General features: G+C 33.0%; 1 protein-coding gene across 4 annotated transcripts in view; it reads right to left on the bottom strand.

The window, feature by feature from the left end:
* Positions 1-27320, bottom strand: part of TBCD (tubulin folding cofactor D) — a 436500-nt gene that overhangs the window by 387446 nt on the left and 21734 nt on the right. For all 4 annotated transcript variants that reach the window (XM_074264992.1, XM_074264995.1, XM_074264993.1 and 1 more), the window contains exon 8: positions 25710-25842. In XM_074264992.1, coding sequence (XP_074121093.1) covers positions 25710-25842 — 133 coding nt within the window. The remainder of the gene's footprint in view (positions 1-25709; positions 25843-27320) is intronic.

Below are 27320 nucleotides of genomic sequence, written 5' to 3'. Positions count from 1 at the left end.
ATAAAACTAGCTAAGGTACATAGTCCCCAAGCAATAAGCTTCTGATAACACATATTTCTATTTGTACAAGTTCTTCAAGATCTATTAATAAAGAGATAAATGTAATTTTTCATTTAGACACATCAAGTGAAAAGTACTAAAATCCTCTTTTAAATTGGAAATGTACCAATTATCTACAGTAACATCTATTTCTCACCAAAATCCAACCAATCATATTTTGCTAAAGTGTGAATTACAACAACTGAGAGGGTAGGGAAGGAAAGGAATAAGCATTTATTAATCAACTACAATATATCATGCATTATACTAAATATTTTACAAATATTATCTCATTTAATCGTCACAACAACCCTATGAAATAGGTACTGTTACTACCCCTTATTTTACAGATGAGGAAACTGAGGGAAACATGGAGTTAAGGGACTAAATCAGAGTCACACAGTTAAAAAGTATCTGTATTTAATTTCAGGTCTTCCTGACTCTAGTACAACTGCTCCAACACCTGTGATTACCTAGCTACATCAGCTAGATATGATCATTTCCTACCAGAAAGAGAAGATCCTTGACTATGGACAAATGCTTTTTTCCTTGAAATCTGAGCAAAAAAAAAAAAAAAATCAATATTTGATTTCAGAATGAATCATATTCTAATAATTACATATTTCAATTTTTAAATTGATCTCTTTTATTTTACCCTAAATTTTTATAATTTATATTAACTCTTTCTTCATACAAGAAGAAACAGGCTGAAAAATACCTTAAAAAGCTAACATGAAACTTTCCAGTTAAGATGATAGAACAACTGGTCACATATGAACCCAATTTTTTCAATCTAGCAGTAATTTAGAAAGAGTACCAAATTGAACCATGACCAAGAAGGGCATAAAAGAAATATCATTAACAACACAAAATGAGCCAAAAGCTACAGAAAAAGAGGTCTGTCAGAGAAGCCAGCACAAGCACAAGTAAATAGACCAGAAATCTACATCCATACTCCAATCTAGGAAGCCAAGAGAGGACAAAAGTCCATAGCACATTGATCAGGTAAGCCTCATTGTGGGAAAAAACCTTGATCTTGACCCAGTAACTACTTGGGGGGGGAAGGGAAGCACATTCAACATTCTAATTGGGGAACCTTAACAAAAGACAGAAAACTATATTCCCACAATCAAGTGAACTCTAAGGAAGAGAGAGAGACCAGCCAGTATTCACAATCAAGGAAGACCCCAGAGAAAGTGACTGCTTAGTATCTTGATAAGAGACAGCCAACTGTAGAATAAAGATGAGGGACATTAAAATCTTCCAGTGTACTAAGTGAATACACATCAAAGAAAGTAGAAGGCACCAGGAGAATTTACAGCAAAGCAAAGATAAGACTAAACAGTACTTGACCACCCCATCCAAGAATACAGAAGAGAAAAGAGACTGACCTCAGCACCAAAATCCTAGATTTTAAATGAAACTACAGATAAATAAGGCATTGAATACTTTGAAAAAATATTCTGAGTAAAGACAACAGTAATAATAATAGCTAGTATTTATTTAGTGCTTTTTATATGCTAATCACTGTGCTAACTGCTTTACAAATAAACAACCCTGAGAGTTAGTTAGATGTTATCCCCATTTTACAATTGAGTAAAATGAAGCAAAAAGGGATTAGATACCTTGACCATGGTCACAAGGACAGTAAGTAGATTTGAATTTAGAGGCTAGATTTGAATTTAGGTGTTTCTGGCTTCAGGTTCAGGCTTCAATCCAAAGGGCCACCTAGCATCCTATACAAGAAACAGACTTAAAACAAAGATTCAAAGAGAATTAAAATAAGGGACTGTAATAGATGTATATATAGATGTAATAGATGTATATATATAATAGATAATTATGGTAAGTTCAAAAGTAGGAGGAGCAATCATAAATTTATGATCTAGACAAGGGAAAAGTAAAAACAGACATTATATTTAAAATATATTATGCTAAAGGAACCAAAGACAATGAAATAATATGGTTATAACATATACTTGATACATAGGCACCAAATTATATAGCACCTAAGTTCTTAAAGGAAAAATTAATGAAATTGCAGAGCACAATAGATAGCAAAATTATAAAAACTTGGAGCCTCAATGTACTCTTTTCTGACTAGGGAAAAAATGACAAAAAAATAAACAAGAAAGAAATTAGGGACCTGAACAGAATTTTAGAAAAGGTAGGTATGATGGATTTCTGACAATTATTGAATGGTAATTTAAAGAATGCATATTTCTCAGTTATGCATGGCACTTTCACAAAAACTGATTATGTGGTAGGGTATAAGAACCCCATAAACAAATGTAGAAAAATAAAAGTAAAACATAGCCCTTACACAATGAAAATCCTAGGGACACCAAAAAAAAAATATTCAAACTTAAATGGAAATCAAAATTAATCCTACTAAATTAGAGGATGAAAGAACAAATCACTGAAAAAGAAATAATTTTATCAAAATATGTCAACAATAATACAACCTAATAAAACTTTGAAGAGAGAGCCAAAAACAATCCTTAGGGAAAATGTATATCTTTAAATACTTTCACCAATAAAAAAGAGAAAGAAGAGAATAATTAATTATGAGTGCAACTATAAAAACTATATAAGAAACTTAAAAAAACAACAAAAGAAAAATTCTGAAAATAAAAAGTTAACACAAGTGAAAAATCTAATAAAATAAATTAGTATTTTACTTATTTTAAGTAAAAGGAAAATCAAATTGCCTTTATCAAAAATGAAAAATGAGAATTCATAATAAATTAAATAAATTAGAAACTCTCTTGCCCACCTAAGGAACAATAAAAATAATAAATGACATGGATGACTGCTTATAGAACTATAAAATATCAAGGTTAATAGAATGAGAGAATTTGAGTAACCCAATATCAGTTAAAGAAATTTTTAAAACAATGAATGAACTCCTAAGGAACAAAACCCTTCTACATTATTCAAATATAACCTTGATAGTGAAACCTGGAAAAGATGAAGAAAAAAAAGAAAATTACTGCCCATTATCCGATGGAAATTGATTCAAAAATATAAAGTATTAACAAAGAGGTTACAGCAACATATTAAAAATATATATTATAATCATGTTAAATTTACAAGCGATACACAGCTAGAAAATCTACAATTATGATTTCTGCTAAAAAAAAAAAAAAAAAAAAAAAAAAACAACACTATAAAGTATAGAATAAAAGGCTCCTTCACTAATATGATAAAAAGTATCTAACCACTAATATGATAAAAAGTAAAAAAAGCCCAGAACCAACATTGTATATAAAGGAGAAAGTGCTAGAGACCTTGCCACTGGTATGAGAAGGAAAGCAAGTATATCCATAATTCACACAATTATTTGATATAGTACTATAAATGCTAGTTCGGAAAGAGGGAAAAAAGGTAAGATTGTTGTCCTTTAAAGAATCCTAAATATTCAATTAAAAATTTACTGAAATAATAACTTCAGCAAAGTTGAAAGAGATCAAAGTAAAATACTATTACTTCTCTGTTTATCAACACCAAAACTCCGCAAAACAAAGTAGAAAGAGAAATTCCATTTAAAAATAACTAAATAAGAGCAACTAGTTGGTGCAGTGGATAGAGAACCAGCCTTAAAGTCAGGAGGACCTGAGTTCAAATTTGACCTCAGATATTTAAAACACTTCCTAGCTGTGTGACCACGGGGCAAGTCATTTAACCCCAATTGCCTCAAGGGGGAAAAAAGGATAAAAATAACTAAATAAAATATAAACTATATGATTACACCTGCTCAGACAGACACAGGAATTATATAGATCCAATCGATCAGTAAGTATAAAGTTCTTACTATATGCTAGGCACTAAATTAAACACTATGAGACCAAAGACAATCTAGTGAGGGAGACAATAAACAAACAAATGTGTACAAAACAAGCTATATAAAAGATAAATAGAAAATAATGTTTAAAAGGAGAGCACTAAAATTAAAGAAGGTTGGGAAAAGTTTCCTGTAGAAAATAGGATTTTCTGCTTGGATTTAAAAATAGCCAAGAAAGCCAGTAGGTGAAGATGAGGAGGGAGAACATTCTAGACTTGGGAATCAGTCAAAAAAGCAATATCAAGTTCCCCAATTGACAAATAATCAAAGGATATGAACAGACAATTTTCAGATGATGAAATTAAAGCCATCTATAGTTATATAAAAAAATGCTCTAAATCACTATTGATTAGAGAAATGAAAAATAAAACAACTCTTGAGGTACCACCTCAAACTTTTCAGACTGGCTAAGTTGACAGGAAAAGATAATGATAAATATTGGAGATATGGGAAAACTGGGACACTAATGCATTGTTCTTAGAGTTGTGAAATGATCCAACCATTGTGAAGAGCCGCATGAAACCATGCCTAAAGGGTTATAAAATTGTGCATACCTTATCCTAAGGAAATCATAGAGGAGAGACAAAGACACACAGGTGCAAAAATGTTTGTAGCAGGTCTTTTTGTGGTAGCAAAGAATTGGAAAATGAGTAGATCCCCACTTAAATTAGGGAATGGCTGAACAAGTAGTGGTACACAAAAGTAATAGAATATTATTGTTCTATAAAAAATGATAAACAAGCTGATTATAGAAAGACCTGGAAAGATTTATACAAACTGATGCTGAAACAAGCAGAACCAGAATACAGTGTACACAATAACAAGAATGTGTAAAGATCAATTATGAAAGACTTGGTTCTTCTCAGTAATTCAGTGATCTAAAGCAATCCTAAAAGACTCTGGACAGAAAATGCCATCTGCATCCAGAAAAAGATCTATAAAGACTGAATGCAAATCAACACATGCTGTGTTCATTTCTTTTTTCTGTTTTTTTTTTTTTATCTCTCCCATGATTTTTCCTTTTTGCTCTGATTTTTCTCTCCCAACATGATTTATAAAGAAATGCACATTAAAAAAAAAAAAAAAAAAAAAAACTTGCTACGATTAAAAAAAAAAAGTGCCAAGAAAAGAGTCATGAAACAGTAAGGAGGTAAGAGTCACTGGATCAGAGAGTACGTGTTGGAGAGGAAAGCATAAGAAGACTGGAAAGACAGGAGAAAGCTAGAGTATGAAGGATTTAGAAGGCCAAACAGTTCAAAATTTTTTTTTTTGATACAAAAGAGTTTATTGAGGTTAAGGAAAGGGAAGGGGCATGTATGACAAATTTGAATCTATGCTTTAGGGAAAACACCTTTGGTAGCTAAATGATGGATGTATAGTAATGACAAAAGACTTGAGACAGGCAGACCTTTCAGCAGAATACTGCAATAATACAGATGTCAGATGGTAAGGACCTATACCTGGTAGAGGGGTCACAGGAAAGAAGGAAGCATATTTGAGAGACTCTAAAAAGTTAAAATCTACAAGTCTTGGTCACACAGTGGTTATGGGGAGTACAATGAGGAGTAGAGGAAAACACCTAGGTTTTGAACCTGAGGGATGATAGGATGGCACTGCAAGAAGGTTTTGGGGAAAAGATAATGAGTTCAATTTTGGACATCTTGATTTTACTGAAATACACTGGATATACTGAAACATCTAAAAGGCAGATAAAGACATAAGACTGGAGGTCAGCAGAGATTAGGACAGGATAGATAGATCTGAGAATTGTCAACATAGAAATAAATAGTAATGAAATCCATGGGAGCTACATGAAAATACTAAACTAAGTGAAATAGTATAGAGAGCAAAAAAGAAGAGGACCAGAGGGGACACCTACAGTTAGAAAATGTGATTTGAATAAGGATTCTGATAAATGAATCTGAGGAGCTGGAAGATAAGTAGGAGAATCAGGACAGAATGGTATCCCAGAAACCTAAAGAAAAAAAGAGTATCAAGAAGTAGAGAGTGATCAACAGTGAATAAAGAGAATGAGGATCCAACTACAAGGATCCAATCTTTACAAGAATGACAGAACTAAATAACTGGATAGATATTAACTTCTCATGAGCAGATCATGCCACTATAATAAAAATGACAAAATATGATTAATCACCTTACTCAATGCCATACCAAACTAAAAGCTAGATGAAACAGTGGATAGCATGCCAGGCCTGGAGTCAGAAGACTCAACCTCTTGAATTCAAATCTAACCTCAGACATTAGGTAAGCTGGACAGAGAAGTAGCATACCACTCTAGTATCTTTGTTAAGAGAACCCCAAAAGGATTCACACAATCAGACTCAACTGAAAACGACTAAACAACAACCAAACTAATAAAGTATGCCTTTATGGAACTAGAAAAACAAAAAAAAAAATTTTAATTTGTATGAATTAAAGGCCTACAATCTCAAGAAAGGACCTAGTAGTATAGATCTCAACATATATTATCAAAATGATGTGGTACAGTTTTAAAATGAAAAAGTTAATCACTGCAATATAAATCATAATAAATATTACAACAAACATGAAATGTTAATTCATTAACAAATCAGAGGAGCAAGGAAAGAGATACCTCTGATAACTATAGTTAGATATCAATACCATACCAAAGCCAGCAATATTCATTAGCAATAAAATAGTTAAACTTCTAAAAAACAAAATCTATATGTTAACTAGAAGGAAAATAGTTAATTGGGGAAAATCTTTACAATAAGTCTGTCTTCAAAAGATTTCATATTCAAAATGTTAAGGAACTCATAAAATATATAATGACAAGACTCATCCCATTAAAAGATTTAATGAAGATAGTTTTCAAAGAAATCCAAACAGCAATATGAAAATAAAATGCTTCAAATAACAATTAAGAGAAATAAAAAATTGTTTTAAAATCATAAAACTTATAAAAATGATTTAAAAATCAACAAATGACAATTTTTTGTAGTAACTATTTTTGGGGTAGCTTCTGGTGGCTATGAAGTCATCCAGTCATTTTTAAAAGCAATTAAGAATTCTTTAACAAAATAAGAGAAGCAGGGAAGGAGATAATCTTCATAACTACAGTGAAAAAGAGTTTCATGACTGATCAAAAGTTAGCAAGATTCCCATAAGATAAAAAACAGGAAATTTTGATTACATAAAATAAAAAAGCCATATTCAAATACACCCCAGAATATATATCTTGGATATGTAAGAGATCGCCAAAAAAAATTACTCAATTGCACTTCTACAATGATTATACAAACTACTAGTTCTATAATACAAAGAGATCCAAAAAAAAAAAAAGATACAAATATGGGCAGCTAGTGTAGTGTAGTGGATAGAGGGTCAGTCCTAAAGTCAGGAGGACCTTAAATTTTACCTAAAATACTTAACACTTCCTGGCTATGTAACCCCAATTGCCTCAGGGGGAAAAAAAGATACAAATAATAAAAAATGTTTATATAACATTTTAAAATTTAGAAATACTTTATTCTCAAAACCCTGGAAGATGCTATTAATTATTCCCATTTTACACATGAAGAAACTGAGGCAGAAAAAGGTTAAGTGATTTGCTTCGTCACATACCTTGTGTCTTAAGGTCACATTTGAACTCAGGTCTTCCTGACTACAGGTCCAGCTATCTATCTATTTTACCACCAATATCCCAAAGATTCATATCAATATAACTACTCAAAGAAGCACTTTGATATAGTAGCAGAGAACTGGGAACTGGGGGAAGGAAGTGGAGACCAGCTTTAAATCAGATAATTGCTCAACAAAATTATGTAATTATGAACATCATTTAATATTACTGCATCATAAGAAGTTATAAGAAAGGCTTCAGAGAAACTTGACTTATGTGAACTGTATAAGTGAAATTAGTAAAATCAGGAGAATAATTTAAATGACTACCATATTATAAAAGCAAATAATTTTTAAAGATTTAAAAATTTTGACAAATGCAGTGACAAGCAAGATTCCAAAAAGCACCAAGCATATGTTATGTCCTCTCAACATAGAAAGGAGATTCAAAATAAAAATAAAGATAATAGATTTCTGAAAATGGCCAACATGTCAATTATTTATGCTGTCTTATATATATTAAGTCTGTTGTTGTTGTTTTAATGGGAGAAATTTATGAACTATATACACCCAAACCCTCAAAAAAAAAAGAGTAAAAAAAGAGCGTTGAAAAAAAAAAAAAAAACTTGGACATTATTACATTTTAAGAAATCATAACAGGAAAAAAGGCTAAAAATGCTAGCTTTCTTAGAACAAGATGACCAAGTAAAAACAGAATGAATGTTTGGGTCATATTCCAAAATGAAAAATCCCAAGAAAAATCATAATAAAAATCCAAAGCCTCCAGTTCAAAGAAAAAAAAATACTGCAGTCAGAAAGAAAGAGTTCAAGTTCAGAGGAGCCACAGTCAAGATCACATTAAATGCAGCAACTATTTAGTGAACATATTATTCAAAAATATAGGCATAAAACCAAGAAAAACTTAACTGGAAGTAGCTTCATGTTTTGATAATATTAATGACAATTTTTTGACCAGGTAAAAAAGGCCATTCTTTGTCTCATTTTTTACCTAGTCTTAATCACTCAATGGGCATTGCCTCAGATAAAATGAGACCTGGGAAAGACTTAGGTTAAAAAGTCCAAGGTCTCCCACTACATCCAGGGCCGTCTCCCACTGCATCCAAGGCCATCTCCAAGATGGAGAGCAGAGAATAAAGAAGGAAGAATTTTAACTGCAACTTTGGATGGGGAATCTTGAAAACAATTTAAAAGAAAAAAAAAGATAAGAACTGTAATTTAAATCAAAGGAGAAAAAATAGAGGGTCAAAAGAGCAGAAATCAATTGTATCAAGCTTAATATTGGTACTATAGACCTATGAATAAGAATATTTCTCAAATATACATGGCACCTTTACAAAAATTTGGGTATTAAAAACCTTACAAATGTAGTCAATAAAGCAGAAGTCCAAAAACGGAAAAAAGGTTACTGTATTTTTACTGTATATTTACATGCACAAAAGGAGACAACTTTGAAACTCAAGTTGCTGAAATTTTTTAAATGCAAGTTCTATTTAACAGTTATGGTTTCATGTACACTCCCCTTTTTCTTTTCAGTTCTTTTCTCTATAGAGAAATCCTCATGTTTGTTGGTGTTTGATAAATTCAGAAATGGTTTCATTTGATTTTATGTATATCTAACTAGTTATCATAAAGAGCTTTTATTTGAATTAGCTGATTAGTAGTAATTGTGACAAAAATGCAGAGCATCAAATGAAACATCAAAACAAAACATAGAACAGAAATAAATTAGAAAACTGACAAGCAGTAAAATTTTGTTTCTAATATGTTAAATTTAACAAATACTTTTTTTTAAAAATACAGTAGTATACGGTAAATTTCACATTCCCTTTTGTGTTCTTTAGACACTGAAATATGCTGGTTTTATTAGGTTCATAATAAAGATTTTTAAAGAGGAAAAAAGTCAACAAAGAAAGGACATTCAATGAAATTAAAGCTGCTGGCAGTCACCAAAACCATTTGGTATTGGCTAAGAAATAGACCGGTAGATCAGTGGAACAGATTAGATACAAAGGACAAAAAAGGATACATATATAGCAACCTAATCTTTGACAAACCCAAAGATACCAACATTAGGGATAAAAATTCATTATTCGGAAAAAACTGTTGGGAAAACTGGAAATTAGTATGGCAGAAATTAGATATGGATCCACACTTAACACCATATACCAAGATAAGATCAAAATGGGTCCAAGATTTAGGCATAAAGAGGGAGATAATAAATAGATTAGAGGAACAGAGGATAATCTACCTCTCAGACTTGTGGAGGAGGAAGGAATTTATGACCAGAGGAGAACTAGAGATCATTATTGATCACAAAATAGAAGATTTTGATTACATCAAACTAAAAAGTTTCTGTACAAATAATACTAATGCAAACAAGATTAGAAGGGAAGTAACAAATTGGGAAAATATTTTTAAAAACAAAGGTTCTGACAAAGGTCTCATTTCCAAAATATAGAGAGAACTGACCATAATTTATAAGAAACCGAACCATTCTCCAATTGATAAATGGTCAAAGGATATGAACAGACAATTCTCAAATGGAAGAAATTGAAACTATATCCACTCACCTGAAAGAGTGTTCCAAATCACTACTGATCAGAGAAATGCAAATTAAGACAACTCTGAGATATCACTACACACCTATCAGATTGGCTAAGATGACAGGAACAAATAATGATAAATTTTGGAGGAGATGTGGGGAAATTGGGACACTAATACATTGCTGGTGGAGTTGCGAAAGAATCCAGCCATTCTGGAGAGCAATCTGGAATTATGCCCAAAAAGTTATCAAACTGTGCATACCCTTTGACCCAGCAGCGCTACTACTGGGATTATATCCCAAAGAAATACTAAAGAGCGGAAAGAGACATATATGTGCCAAAATGTTTGTGGCAGCTCTTTTTGTTGTAGCTAGAAACTGGAAGATGAATGGATGTCCATCAGTTGGAGAATGGTTGGGTAAATTGTGGTATATGAAGGTTATGGAATATTATTGCTCTGTAAGAAATGACCAGCAGGAGGAATACAGAGAAGCTTGGAGAGACTTAAATCAACTGATGCTGAGTGAAATGAGCAGAACCAGAAGATCACTGTACACTTCAACAACAATACTGTATGAGGATGTATTCTGATGGAAGTGGAAATCTTCAACATAAAGAAGATCCAACTCACTTCCAGTTGATCAATGATGGACAGAGGTAGCTACACCCAGAGAAGAAACACTGGGAAGTGAATGTAAATTGTTAGCACTAATATCTGTCTGCCCAGGTTGCATGTACCTTCGGATTCTAATGTTTATTGTGCAACAAGAAAATGATATTCACACACATGTATTGTACCTAGACTATATTGTAACACATGTAAAATGTATGGGATTGCCTGTCATCGGGGGGAGAGAATAGAGGGAGGGGGGGTAATTTGGAAAAATGAATACAAGGGATAATATTATAAAAATATATATATATATAATAAAAAATTTAAAAAAAAAAAAAAAAGAAATTAAAGCTGCTGAATATTTGTTTCCCTCCCTCAAAAAGGATAAATAAAACATCATCTGAATGTAGCACATAGAAATAAGCTTCAAGGAAAATAAAAATTAAATCCCAGTTTCGATGCTACTTGTTAAACATTCACCTGTTTTGTTTAACCCACACTAATGAACAGGTGAATAAAACCAAAGCCAAATGCATCAAAGGAAAATGACAAAACCCTAATGTAAAATACATTTGCAGGTTTCATCATGCACCATGGTATATTCAACACTCATCTTTTCCAGATCAGACAAGTCTATGGTAATGATGATGAAACTCTGTTCATGAGTTCTGAAGAGAGTAAGAATTACACTGCTTATTATACTGAACAGTACTTCCTCCTCCTTTAAATGAAGTAGTTAATGAAAGAGGGTTTAAAATACAGGCCAAATATCTTTTGTTTAACCATGAGAATGTTTATAAGCTTAGGATTATTTACATTTTTAAAATGTTTTAGCTTTTTTAAAAAAGGATTTGTTTTAAAAGAACACTTGAAAATCCTCAAATCTCTTAGAGTAGTCAGATTGCTGATCACCTGCACAACCTGATATAGTGGCTATATTGCTTCATAGTGATTCCATTCATTCCCTTCACAAAGCTCAATCAGCTTCATTAAGCAACTGCCTATCCTGGCCAAAGACAAATCTATCCAGATAGTTCTAAAGTGGTTTTGCCAAACCCTATTTAAAGCATTCTGCTCAGTACTAATCAGACAGTATTATTTCTCCATAAAAAGGAGCTACTACATTCTAAAACCATCAAGCAAAAGGTTATCCCAAAGGATGGAAGGGTTATTTTATTTTTATACTCTTCTGAGAGTTGTCTCAATTAATGGAAAGTCTCAGAAATAAAACAAAACAAAACAAAACAAAACAAAAAAAAAAAAAAAAAAAAAAAAAAAAACAAAACAGTTTTCCCATGGAGACTGTCTGCCAGAAACTCTTTCCCCAAATCCTGAGCAGTTTTGATGAGAATTAGATAAGGGGTACCTAAATGAAATTAGGTTTAATTGAGGTCTAATGGCAGGTTTGGGGTACAGGGAGTCAAATAGAGCTCCCTTGCAATTTCTTTGGATTCAGTGCAAGGATACAGAGTTAAATGAGGTCTAGTAGCAGTGCAAGAGCCCTCTGTAAAGGAATTTACAGACCTGAAAACCTAGATTGATAAAAGAGGTTTATTATGGGGTTTGGAAGTAAGGTTAAAAGGCACTAGGTAAAGAGAGAAGGACACCAGAACCAGGATTGGTTCCAGTGGACAGAAATCCTTGACATGGCTGGCATAAGGATGCCATGTTTGGGACCTCTGCAAAGAGTGGACTCCAGTTTGGCTCTTTTTATAATAGGCGGCTTTGGATAATCTGAAGGGGCTCGTGGGTGAAGTCCCAGGTTGGCTTCTGGCTGAAATTTCAGCCAGGGTTAGAATTTTAATAGAATTCAATGGGTTTTTAGATCAGGATGAAACTGTGCTTGGGGTGGAGTCCCTTCCCTGAGGCAGAGTCCAAGGAGATTTTAAGAGTTTTGGGGTTTCCTCATCAGTTTCACTCTCTAAATGAATTAGGGCCTCTTAACTATTACCAATATAAATAACTTAGCAGGACAGTAAAAGTCAATCCCATGATTATCATGAAACAAGATAGCACAAGGACTCCAAAATTTACACTGGCTCTGTCTGGACATCAGACTTTGTCACCTTTAGGAGACTGCATTATATAGTTGTCAAGCACCAAAGCTGTATGTTATAATGAATAAGTTTCAAATCTTGGGCCCCAAGATTTAGCTTAAAAGCATTTAGCAGAACAACAACAACAAAAAGCTATATAATATAAAGCACATGATTTTCCATATTTAAACAGAAGATAGATCTTATATATATCTTATATATATTTGCCCAAAGATAAAGAGCTGTAGCAAATGAGCTCATGAAATCTTTTCTAACTCTAAGTTACCAAAGCATAAGGACCACACCTCACTTAATAACATAAAAAAGAAAGAAAACTACTGCCCTAGAGCTACTTTAGAATACACTACTCTGGGAAGGATACTAAAGAATCAAAAACAGTGTATGGTTGTGAATCATTTAAGGGTAGTCCTGGATTAAAGTTGAGTAAAAGAATAGTCAAAAGACAAAACAGCAGTCCCTAGGAAAGAAAAACATTTGCATTGCTAGGATGAGATTTCTCATTTTCATAACAAGAATAGCATTTCATGGCCTAAGGGAAATAAAAACTGCCAATTCTGATCCTTGATACTCAAAATTCTGGTAATTCTATAAAAGTACACCATCATATTCATTCTGTGGATGCTCAATAATGCAATTACACATTAGACATTTATAACTTCTACTCAGTTATCATCTGATTCAACTTAGAAAAGACCTTCATTCATATATCACCAAAAACAATCACTATAGTCAAAAATCATGAGTTCAAATGTTAGTTCCATTAGTTATAACCTTTATCACCTCTCTAAGCCATAGTGCCCACATCTGTCAATAGAATTGAGTGAAAAATCTCACCAATACTAAATCTCATATTTCTGTGTCTGCCAAGAGAGAGACTAGTACAATTTTCTCTACCTTGTAGTCACAGTCACCCACACAAAGCTTCTTAAACTACAGATTACACTCACACAGGATTCACCAAACTGAATGTGGGAGTTACAAAAAATTTAGCAACAGTAAAAGACTTCTGAATGCAACAACCAAAAATTAATCAATTGTATAAGGAATACAAGATTTTTCTGGCAATGCTTGCCCATACTACATCAATGGATTTCACTAACCCTTCTCTGCAGCATTGGTCCTTAACACTCAACATGTGCACTTTGCATTGTGCATGCCCAAACACTGCCAGAAATGGTTCACATTAAAGACAGGGTCACATAAAAATTTCTCAGGTGACAAGGGATTGAATAGACAAAGTTTAAGAACTCTGATCTAAACACATCCCTGAAATTCTAGGTGGAAGCAAATATTACTTACATCTTCAGGCCCATGAATTACCAACAATAAAGTGTATCATGTACCACTGTACAGTACACATACCATAAATTCACAACTTTTCTTCTATACACAGATTTTCAATTATTTTCTTCTATGATCATTCGAGGCTCTTAAAAATGAGTGATAACAAACTGAATTACTGAATCACAAACTCTTCCAGGTGCCTTAGAGGTAGGGAGTATTTAAACCTTGTGCTTGAAAAGAATATTGAAATGAGTTTTTACATTTTTCCAGGGTATCAAAAAGATGTTTGATAGTGAACTTAAATTCTATACAAATACATCTGTAATGGTCAGAATAGTGAAAAGCTACAAGGAAGACTGAAAGTCAGGAAGAATAATCTCTATTTCCTTTTTCAGGAAGAAATTAGAGTGATCAATAAAACTATACTAACTCAAACTATTTTTCTGTTTTCAAAACTACACTAACTAATCTTGTTCTTGGATGTAGACTTCACTGCACACAAGAAGTACAAAAATAGTATTACTAAAAAACATAGTTATTAGTCAAATCTAGAAACTACTCAGTTATTTTTATAAAGAAATGGAAAAAGACATGATAGGTAGACTATATAAAAATCACAAATATTTGTCAAATGAAAACATATGCATGAACAAAATAGAAAACAGAAGAAATAAGCATGGTACCAATTTTGTGCCAGGCACTATGAGAAGCACTTTACAAATATTATCTCATTTGATTTTCACAATAACAATGCGAGATAGGTGCTACTATTATACCCATTTTATAGATGAGGAAACTGAGGCAAACAAAGAGTACATGACTTGCCCACAGTCAATACAGCTATTAAATGTCTAAGGCGAGAGTTGGATTTAGGTCTTTTTAACTCCAGGCCCAGCATTCCATTCATTGTGCCATCTACTTGCTTCTAGACTAGAGTGGAAAACATATAGAAATTTTTAAAAATCTCTCTTGTCTTCTAAAAGCTTACAACTATAATTTATTTTTACATAATTTTCAGTTAACAGAACATGTTCCTCAAAACAGCTAAAAGCTGACAATGACATATAGTACAGAGAAGAAATAGCATTATTTCTTAATGTGGTGGAGAAAAAAAGGAAATTGTAAGGGTCTAGAAACTTCTGGATAAGATAAGATAAAAGGAAAAGGAATAGAATCAAGAGAGATTGGAAATAAACTGAATGGTGAACAAACTAACCTGGTTAGAATAATGGGTTGGGCCAAGGAAAGCTGTAAGTTTGAAAACAGGTTTACACAAAACTAATGCAGACAAGATTAGAAGGGAAGCAACAAATTGGGAAAACATTTTTACATTTAAGCATTCTGATAAAGTCCTCATTTCTAAAAATATATAGAACTGATTCAAATTTATAAGAATTCAAGCAATTCTCCAAATGATACATGGTCATGGATATAAACAGACATTTTTCAGATAAAGAAATTAAAACCATTTCTAGTCATATAATGAAAAGGTGCTCTAAATCATTATTGATTAGAGAATGCAAATTAAGACCATACACCTCTCAGATTGGCTAAGATGACAGGAAAAGATGATGATGAATGTTGGAGGAGTTGTGAGAAAACTGAGACACTGATACATTGTTGATAGAACTGTGAATGGATCCAGCCATTCTGAATAACAATTTGGAACTATGCTCCAAGTTATCAAACTGTGCATACCCTTTAATCCAGCAGTGCCTCTACTGAGTCTATATCTCAAAGAGATCATAAAAAAGGGAAAAGGACCCACATGTGCAAAAATGTTTGTAGAAGCCCTTTTTGTAGTGGCAAGGAACTAGAAAATGAATATATGTCCATTAGTTTGAAAATGGCTGAATAAGTTATGGTATATGAATGCTATAGAATATTATTGTTCTATAAGAAACAATCAGTAGAATGATTTTAGAGAGACTTGGAGAGACTTAACATGAACTGATACTAAGTGAAATGAGGAGAACCAGGAAATCATTATACATGTCAACAAGATTATATGATTATCAATTCTGATCATCTTTTCAACAATTAGATGACTGCAGCTAGTTCCAATGATCTTGTGATAAAGAGAGCCATCTACACACAGAGAGAGGATTGTGGGAATTAAGTATGGACAACAGCATAGCATTTTCACACACTTTTTATTGTTGTTTGCTTGCATTGTTTTCTTTCTCATTTTTTTTTCCTTTTTGATCTGATTATTTTTGTGCAGTAAGATAACTGTATAAATATATGTATGTACATATACATATTAAATTCCCCCCCCCAGGGCTGGGGTTAAGTGACTTGCCCAAGGTCACACAGCTAGGAAGTGTTAAGTGTCTGAGACCAGATTTGAACTGGGGTCCTCCTGAATTCAAGGCTGGTGCTCTATCCACTGTGCCACTTAGATGCCCCCTACATATTAAATTTAACATATATTTTAACATGTTTAATATATATTAGATTACTTGCCATCTAAAGAGGGGGTGAAGAGAAGGAGGGTAAAATTTGGAACACAAGGTTTTTATAAGGGTCAATGTTGAAAAATTATCCATGCAGATGTTTTGAAAATAAAAAGATTTAATTAAAAACCAAATAAACAAACAAAAAAACAGGTTTACATCACTCTATAGACAGTTATGAATACCACCAGGCTAGGCAATTTGAACTATCCTATCCACAAAGTAGCCAGACTACTATATTTGGCTACTGACAATGTAAATGGAAATAGCAAAGAAATATGTTTAAAAGAAAGCACAAACTACCTGCATAGGAAAATCTTCAAAAGAAACTCTGTTTCTTTACTTTAAATTTTACCTAAATGCAATGTGTAAACAATATACACTCTATAAGTATTTTCCACAGATTTCCCCTACAAGTCTATCTACTCATCCTTTCGCTGAAGAAAGAGTTAGAAGGAATAAATTCTAAATGTTATTAGAAAATTTATGTTCCATCTTTTGGAGCAGACAGGCTATGAATGAACAACTCAAAGCTTTTATTCATACCCATTTTGTAGAGGTTAATCAAACTACTTTCTCTTACTATTATCTTATTTTCTTTCCCTACAATTTAGTCAATATATACTTCATCTTCCTGCATTAACACACTGTTCTCTCTCCTATCCACTACATAATCTTTATCCTTTACCAAACCTAAGTCAAAATCTAAGACTGCTAAGTGAATTTAAAGATAAGGGGCAGAAGATTTAATTAAACTTATTCTAAAGCCTTAAACTTAATTCACATATGATGTTCTAGTGTGGGTAAGAAAATTTGTAAATTTGAGTCCTTGAAGCTGACCCATAAATAAGCCTTAGTAAAATAAATAATATTCCATTTAGCTATATCTAGCTCCAAATTTAAAAAAGACCTCAAAAACTGATGGTAATGGCGATACTAAACATTAAATAATAGTAAATACAGAAAATAAAGTACAAAGTTTCCTTCTAAGGAAAAAAGGAGCTGCTTTTGGGCTGTTCCAAGAAAGGTGCTTCATTCAACAGCACCATCCTATGATGGAATTTCTGCTTTCCATTGCAATCAACAATTCAAAATAATGATTAATGCAATCACTAATCATAATGATTAAATGCCCATTCCATGCAAGGTATATTGCCCTCAAAAGACTTAAATTCTAGTGAGAATGACAAAACATTTTCAGAGGAAAGTATGTACAAATAATTTGAGGAGAGAGGAGACATTGACAACCAGGGCAAAGGCAGAGGGAGCAAAGAATTAAACTTTGAATGAAGCAAAAATTCTAAGAGGCAGAGATGAGGAGAAAAAACATAAAGGAGAGCTTGTGGGATGGAGAGATAGAATGAGTCTAGAAAACAGTAAACTGGCAAGTTTGCCTAAAACAGAGTGGATGAAAACATGATATAAAATATCAGGAAAGGTAGAATACAGCCCCAAATGCCATGGGCTTTAAATGTCAAGCAGAAAAGTTTCTAGAGAAAAAGCTAAGATTTCTGAGATGAGAGTGATAAAGAAACCTGTGATGAGAAAAAAGATAAAAAAGAACACTAAAGAAAATAAAATGGCAACCCACAGGGAAACAAACCAAGCTGACATAATCAGAGTTTCAAATTTGTATTAGGATAAGGAGAGTGAGTCAAAAAGCAAAATTCTAATTGAAATCTGCATATGAAATTGTCTCAAATAAGTTAATATAGCTAAATACAAGAAAGGGAACAAACTCTACCTTAGGCATTTCCTTTCAGCCATTTCAAAAGAATTATTGTTAATAACAAAGTAAGCAGTAAAAAGACCACATTTATAAATCTCTAGAAACATTAGCCCTTAGCCTCCAATGAAATTAAGACAAAGCACATGCCTTATAGTTTAGGACATGTGGACAAAGCACCATTGCCATCTGGTGGCAGTGTAATTTCAGGGTTTGTTGAAATGCACACAAATTTCCTTTTAGAGATTTGATCCACAAACCTAGTTATAAATTAGCACTTAGAATGGCTGATATAAAAACATAAGATCTTACAAACTCTGTGGTTGTATGTTCATATGGCATTTTTTTTAGGTTTTTTTCTATAATTTGTAATCAACAGTTAGTGGGAAGAATACCTGTCACATTTAAATTCTGTGAAAAGCCTATTTCTAGCTTATCATTAAACAAACACACTCAAAAATGTCTATGACAATAAAATGCAAAGGAGGTTTGCAGAATTATAGAAACAAAGACTGTAACCCTGAATCAGAATTTTGTTGCCAAAGGAAGTCAGACTTTCTTTCCTCTTTCCTTCTATTTTACCTTTTTACTTACCTTCCATTGCTGTTGTGTATTTCCCCTGCGGGAAGAGGTACAGTCAAGGGGACTTACTTACCCTTGCAATATGAGTCTAATACTATTTGCCATACTACCAGATTTCCAGCCTCAGGTGAGAAGAGCAGCCAAACCATTCTCTCTGACTCAGAACTTCCATTTTTTTTAAGTGAATGTCCCCAGAAGGAAGATGTCAAAGTGCCAGGAAGGGTCAACTTTTATTTATACCAGCAAAAGACAACTACCACCTTCTATTTCAGCTTGATTTCCCAACTTTAATATGAAGAAGCTCCGATGCAAAGAGGAATAACCTTCTCTTTGACCTCAGGCTTTTGATTTCCTGTTGTGCTGGTCCACTGGGTAGGGGAAGGGGGAAATGAAAAATAATCTGTGGGCAGCAGGACGGTCTTCTTCTTAATCTCATCTTCAGAAGGAACAGGAGTAATGAAATGGGATTTCTCACCAGTCATCAGATCTTGTGCCTTTCATCTCTTGTCCAGCACTTCTTTGAGGTGCCCTTGGGAAAAGGACTGTAATATCCTCCACTCAGTGATGAACACTGTCATAACCCACAGCCCAGAGATTCTGACCCCATTTAGGCCATCATCTAAGAACCACTCCTCGTACCCAAAAACTGAATCCTTATTCTAACCCTAAATTCAAACTTTTCATTCCTAAGTTTCAACCAAACACCACTCATCCTTTCTACAGCGCCCTCCAAAATGTCTACTGCAATAGCAACAAACTTCCCTTCATCCTAAATCTTCTCCTTTCCCATTCTTCCCACTAGTTATTCTGAAACCTGGTTCCCTGCTAATGACAAAGCTTCCCTGGACAATCTTTCCAATATTGATGAGAACTTTAACTCATTCCCTTTGGCTCACAGGTCTGAGGTAGAGGAGTTGCACCCCAATTTGCAACCTCCAAGATTCCCCCTCACCTATGTCACTCAGTAACTTCTCTTCCTTTGAGGTTCATGTTATTCAACTCTATTACCCAATCAAAATCCTGGTAGCTATCTTTTGTATATCTCTAGATCATTTCATTTCTTTCCTCAACAAGTTCACTATCTGCTTCACAATTTTTCTCTACTTTTTAACTTCTGCCTTCACCCTAGGAGATTTCAATAAACATACTGACTCTTCCTCAAACCCCTACCACTCAGTTTCTCCACATACTTACTTTCCATGAACTACTCTTTGATTCATCTTAGCCACACACAAGATCATACTCTTGATCTTGCCATTATCTACAAATGCACCATCCTCCTCCACTTTCAAGAATTTTAAAATCTCTTTATCTGATCATCAGCTATTGACTTTCCACCTCTTCTTCTGCTTTCCCTTACAAATCCTGCTCAGTCTATGTTATGACCTCCAATTCCTTGATTCCTTAATTCATCCCTATGCCATTTAACTCCATATAACCCTCTTTATCATTTTGCCAAATACATCTTGCCCAGATTCAGTCACAGATTATGCCCATCATTTGCTACATTCACTATTTTACATGAGCTGCTGAATAACAATCCGAAAAGAATTCGGATTGGGTACACTACAAATTTAAGTTATGCATTCTTGATTGGGCCCTCTCTGCTGCTAAATAATTCTACTATACCTTCTTCATCAACTCACTGCTTAAATCTCCACAGCAGTTCTTCTAAACTTTTCCTCCCTCCTCAAACTTCCCATGGTTCCTCTTCCCCTCATCTTGCTTCATATTTTATTGAAAAAATGGGGGCAATTTTCCATGAACTCCCTCTTCTCCTCTCCTATTCCCTTTATATCACTGAAATGTCTTCGGCCACTATCTCTTTTTTCACCTCTATTCTCATATAAGATGGCCTTATTCTTTGCCAAGACTAAGACTATTCACTCTACCAGCTCAAGCATTCTGACACCATCTTTTTTCTTTCAAAAAATTTCCCCTTTTGTCATCCCCATTCTACTACCTATTTTCAGTCTCTCCCTAGCTCCCTGGATCCTTCCCTAATGCTTACAAATATGCCCATATCTCTATCACCCGTAAAAATCTTCACTTGACTCGTCCACCCCCACTAACTATGTCCTATATGGCTTCTGCCATGTCTTCCGTGAACTATGAATTGTCCGGTACAAGGAGTGAGTAGGATGCTTTGAGATCCAACTCAGAAAAACTCAGAGTGGGAGAAAGTATGGAAGTGAAGAGGGGGAAATAAAAGCAAAAAGACTAAAATTACCAAGATCCCAGAAAGAAAACTCAGAGACCCTGAATATGAGCACATAAAGCAAAAGGGGAAACAAAGTAATAGGAAATGTGAGAGGAAGGAGGAAAGAAAATATTGCTTCCATATCTAGTAAACAAATTCAATCATCTATTAATTAAAACTGCAAAACAAAGGGAAATTATGAGATCTGATGAGACAAGACCCTAGAGATTTTGTCATACTGTTCCAGAATGATTTAAAAGAATTGTAAAAACAGAATTTATGACCTAGATAGCAAAAATAACTGATTAAAAAAGGCAAAACTTGAATCTTTAGTGGCAAGTATCACTAAACAAACAAGAGGATAACTGAGTAGGAATGCATATATACAGAAATGAAGGATAATCTGGAAAAAGAAAAGCAAAAAGCCTTAATGTTAAAAGAAAACCTGATATCTACAAAAGCAAAGCATATTGCTCAGACAATCTGGGATTATAGCTCTCCTAGAAGAACATAAGTCAAAAAACCTAAACACTATAATGCACAAAATAATATAAGAAAACTGCCCAGAAGTACTGAACATAGAAAACAAAGTGATAATCAAAACAATCCATAGATCATCTCCAGGAAAAAAAAAAACCAAAAACCAAAACAAAAACCCACTGCTGCAAATTTCAAGATACATAGTGATCAAATTTTTAAATTACACAGAAAAATAAATTTTACAAGTAACCAAGAGAATGGCCCTCAAATTTAAAGAAAATTATATTTTTTAAAAAAACACAATACTATTCTGTACCTACCAGAAAACCTAAGAAGGGATGGAATATGTTCTGAAAAACAAGGGACCTCAAAATGCAATCCAAGGTTAACTACTTTAAAAATTTATGGTTAAAAAGAGATCATAAAAAAGGGAAAAGGACCCATATAAACAAAAATATTTGTAGCAGTCCTTTTTGTAGCGGCAAGAAACTGGAAACTGAGTGGATGCTCATCAGTTCAGGAATGGCTGAATAACTTATGGTATATGAATGTTATGGAATATTATTGTTCTATAAGAAATGATCAGCAGGATGATTTCAGGAAGCTCTGGAGAGACTTCCACGAACTGATGCTAAGTGAAGTGAGTAGAACCAAGAGAACACTGCAACAAAAAGATTATATAATGATTAATTCTGATGGATGTGGCTCTTCTCAATAATGAAATGATTCAGGCCAATTACAATAGACTTGTGATGGAGAGAGCCATCTGCATCTAGAAAGAGGACTATGGGGAATGAATGAAAAGCACAACATAGTATTTTCACCTCTTTTGTTATTGTTTGCTTGATTTTTGTTTTCTTTCTTGTTTTTTCCCCTTTTTTTACTCATTTTTCTTGTGCTGCATGATAATTGTGGGAATATATTTAGAAGAATTATGCATATTTAATATATGTTGAATTACTTGCTTCTAAGAAAAGGGGTGGGAAAAAAGGAAGGAGAAAAAAATTTAGAATACAAGGTTTTACAAGGGTGAATGTTGAAAACTATCTATGTATATATTTTGGAAATTAAAACCAAAAAAATACAACAAAAATGAAAATGTATGATTAAATACATGAAAAAAGATGCACATTCAATAATAAGGAGGCATTCAAAATAGTCTTAGGAAGAAAATCAAATCTGAAGAGATTATTTATTCCTTGCATACCTCAAAAAACAAAAATACAGGAGAGAACAAATGTAGTAGCCTTGCATGGATGGGATGCAGAACCCTAAAGTGGAACCCAGTGACACCACTGAGAAAGATTCAGAACAAAGAACATCGTTCTCCAGAACAGTTTTTCTAGATTTTTACTGGAAAAAAAGCTAAAAGATAAGTATATTCTATCTGGCTACAATATCCAGAAAGATATCACCCTGCAGCTGGTCCTGCACTTCAAAGGAGGAATGTAAATTCCTTCAAGTTTTTTCAAGGTTTTAAAGTAATTTCACTGTCCTTTTTTTTTTTTTTTAATGTACTTTTCTTTCTATAAAGTTAATGCATCCTTCTCTCTCTACTCCCCAAAAATGGAATGCATACTATCAAAAATCGCGTGAAAAGACTCCAAATCTTTAATAATGGGACAAAAGTAAACTGAAACAAATCTGATTTTCTATACACTGGCAAAGATGACTAAAAAAGGGGAAAAGACAATTGAAAGTGTTGATGTGAGACTAAGTACCTACTATGCTGTCAACTGATCCAACCATTCTGGAAAGAAAAAAAAAAAAAAAACACTGAATATATATTTTTTTGACTTTGGGATATAAGGTATATACCCCAAGAAGGGCCAAAGAGAAAGGGAAAAAACCAATATGGGCAAAAATATTTATTGCAGCCTTTTTTGCTATAGCAAAGCTGGAAATAAAGTATCTATTCAATTGGAGGAATAGTGGAACAAATTATGACATAACCATGTAACTGGGAATATTAGCATGAAGTAATAAATAAACATGGACACAGTAAGACTTATGAAGATTATTGAATTGATGCAAAGCAAAATGAGCAGGGCCAGAAGAACAATTTCAACAATGACCAAAATAGTGTAAAAGATAATTTTTAAAGACTTCAAGACTCTAACCAAAAAAGCAAATAAGCAATATTTTGTTCTGCTTAACCATATTTGTCTGAGGCTGGTGAATTAATGGATAATGCAGAGATCCAAAAAGAAGACAGTATTAATGATGCCTACATCTATCTCAAAGAAACAATTTTGAGGGTTGGATGCTTTTTGCAAACTGAAAGAAGCTTGATTTATTTTCTAAAAGCTGAGGGGAAAATTATTCCCAAGTTATCTGGAAAATGTAACATGTGGTCATTGTTGAAGATGAAGTTTCAAGTTAAAATGCTATCTTCACATTAATTTATATAAAATGTTTAAGAATTTCAAGTCTTTATAGACACTGGTACACTAAATATCTTCTTAATAGTATCCTATGGGGATATTTTATAGAACTAAGGTCTATACAATAATTTACTGAAGGATCACATTGTATCCCACCAAAAGAAGTTATTATAAGTATTAAATTAGACTTTTAGAGTTGGTATTGTCTATTAGAACATACTTCCAAGTTGCAAAATATGAACTTTACTAAATTTGCTAGTGAACCATACTGTATTGTACAGAGAAAATTTGCAAGTCAGAATTTCTGGTACTGAATGAATGGATGGATGGATGGGTGAATGGATGGATGAAAAGCATTTATAGAATCTATTATATGTAAAGTATTGGGGCTATATACTGAACTATAAAATAATCTCTGCTTCAAAGAAGCTTATACTCTAATAGGGGAGAAAATAAATAAAGAAGGATTCAGCTGCAAGTCAGATGGTAAGGCACAGTGATAACTTCATGGATCAAGCTGGAATCAGAACTATCAAGATGAAATATATTGCTTTTTTGTCTCTAGTGCAAAGTGTGGCATGCTTACCAATGTGTTATAAACACACAAAAAAGTGGTAACCTCAAAATTATTTCCTATAATATTTAATCATACAAAATGTAAATTTGAGTTACGGCATGGTATCTAATCTCATTTTCTAGAGATCATCTTATTCTTTTAACACACTAATTTTACCTACTATTTGAAGAGTCATTTGGCAAAATGAAAAGGTACTGGATTTGGAATTAGAGGATCTGGATTAAAATGCTACTTTTGCTATTTATTTCTTGTGTGGTCTTGGTCTGATTATTTTCTGAACCTCAATTTCCTCATCAGTAAAATGGGAATACTGGGGTAAATTATTGCTAAGATCCCTTCCAGCTGTCTTTTCAAACTCCCAATGCGACACCTTTGAATTGACTCCCTGATTTCTTCCATTTTATCTTGAGTGACAACTGCTATGCCTTCTCTCATCCTAGTTATGACCATTATCTCCTCTTCATATTACATTATATTTCCTTTATATATCTTTTGCATTTACTTATCAATGAATATGTGGTTTTTCCCTAATACAGTGTAAGCTTTTTGAAGGCAGTGACTGTTTTTTTTTTCTTCCTTTGTATCTCTAGGACTTGGCACAGTACATGATACACAATGGATACTTAATAAATGCTTCTGAAATAAACAACCCTATGAAACTGAAGATTAACTGTCACTTTGATGATTGGTCAAAGAACTGAAAAGAGCAAATTTCAATTGAAGTGTTCTTTTCTTCCCTTCCTCCAATGTAAAGAGAATAAAAGATGTCTTCCTTAAGCAGAGTGTTAAAATTATCTCTCAGAATTGTAAAGAACTTGTTTTAATTAAATTAACAATGCATTTTTACAATGAAGCATGCATTGGAACTTGGAAATATAGCTAATTCCTACTTATCTAGAATCTAAGATAATCAGAAAACGAATTAAAATTCAAAGAAAAACAAGGAGCTGACATTTGGTTATATGATCAGTTCAGATTCAGCATTCTCTCAGTCTCCTACATTTTCTACAACTAGACAACATTAACTGTTACCAGAATAATAACTCAACATTGTAAGTATCTAAAATTTAATCTGAATGACAGACTAAAAATCACAATTGATAGACTTTTAATATTAAATCTTCTTTTAATTTATTATTCTTTAAATAGTGATTGTTATGTCTAGTCAGATTGTCAAAATAATTTGAACATCTTATATTCAAACAATACAAATAAATAAGGTCAATATATAGCACTCTATAGTTTCATAATTAAAAACAATTGGTAAAACTGTTTTGCAGTATGAAAAAAAAATAATTACCAGGGCTTGCAACATGCCATCCATTATAATAATCCCCTCCATAGTCTGGAAGGAAGACTTCGACAATGTGGAAAGGGTCCAGTCCAAGAAGTCTGCCATTTTCTTCTGTTTGACATCAGGACGGGTAATAAACCTGTCAAGAAATACAACATTTTAAGTTATCAGTCACCAGAGGAATCAACTTTCTATCTCTTTCTATTTAATATCTAATCCAAGATTCTTAAAGTTGCTCCACTTATAATCTCTTTAAACCAAAGAAATTTTTATGCAACCCCAGGTGTGTAAAAGAATATACAAATCAAACATTTACCAATAATAAATCATAAAGTAATTTATTTTAAAGCAAATCTTTTGGTATACATATAATTTTACCATTTATCAAAGACAAAAGCAAATCTGCATACTAATGAGATAGATATGCTTATTTATTTTTACATAAAGAATTAAATCTTGGTAAAATATTTGACACTGCAGAATGCAGAGCATTTACTTTCACTGTTGTCAAATTTTTCACAACTCCTACATCCAGTTATGTGACCCCATATGGGGCCACAACTCATAGTTTAAACTAAATGTCCTACAACCTTTAAAGGCAAATCTTAAAAAAAAAAAAAAAGTTTTGAAGTTTTTTTGTTGTTGTTAATTTAGCTCTCAGTTTGGAGTCAGAAGACTTGGGTTCAAATCTCAGTCTATTACCTGTGTGAAGATACTTGATCTCCTTGCCCTTAGTTTGCACATTTTATAAATGAGAAGGCTAAACTAGGTTGAAGGTTCCTTCAAGCTCTGACTATGACACTGTTATCAAATTAACTTAAGACCTTATAGGCACTTAAATTCCTAAGAAAATTTTGATCTCAAATTTCACACTTTAAGAAGCACCAAGTTGGAGCAAACTTCAATTTCTGGAATTAAAGCAATCTAACAAGTCTTATTTTTCTTAAGAAACAATATAGCAGGAAAGAAAAAAATATGGGATTCGGAGTCACAAGACCTAAGTTCAAATTCTGATTCTAACTTGAGGCACAAATATTCAATGAGAGACATAATTTCTTTATTTGTAAAAACTGTGAACTACATATGTTTTGCTTAGTCTTCATATCCATTTATTTAAAGGTTGAAGGACTCTACATATACCATCTTTTTTTTTTTCCTAATACAAGATTGAAATATAAACTATGAACTATTATAATGAACTTCTCAGAATTACAAAATGAGCCACTTTTGGTATGCATCATACCAAAAAAATGCCAAGGGGCAGCTAGGTGGTACAGTGGATAGAGCACCAGCCCTGAAGTTAGGAGGACTAGAGTTCAAATCTTGTCTCAGACACTTAACACTTCCTAGCTATATGACTCTGGACAAGTCCCTTAACCCCAATTGCCTCAGCAAAAAAACAAGCAAACAAACAGAAAATGCCAAGATACAAAGCACATATTTGAAAGGTCTAATTAACTACACATTTGAAATGTAACCATTATTATAGCAAGAAATCAACATATCCAATATTAAAATATTTTTACTATTTCTACATGAAGCCTTTTCTGATCCCACAGATTTTAGTGCCTACCTCCTACCAAAAACAAAAATCTATCTTGTTTTTCATGTATTTAT

Source organism: Sminthopsis crassicaudata, chromosome 4 (assembly GCF_048593235.1).
Source record: "Sminthopsis crassicaudata isolate SCR6 chromosome 4, ASM4859323v1, whole genome shotgun sequence".
NCBI classification, from domain to species: Eukaryota; Metazoa; Chordata; class Mammalia; order Dasyuromorphia; family Dasyuridae; genus Sminthopsis; species Sminthopsis crassicaudata.
This window is presented reverse-complemented; position numbering and strand designations above follow the sequence as displayed.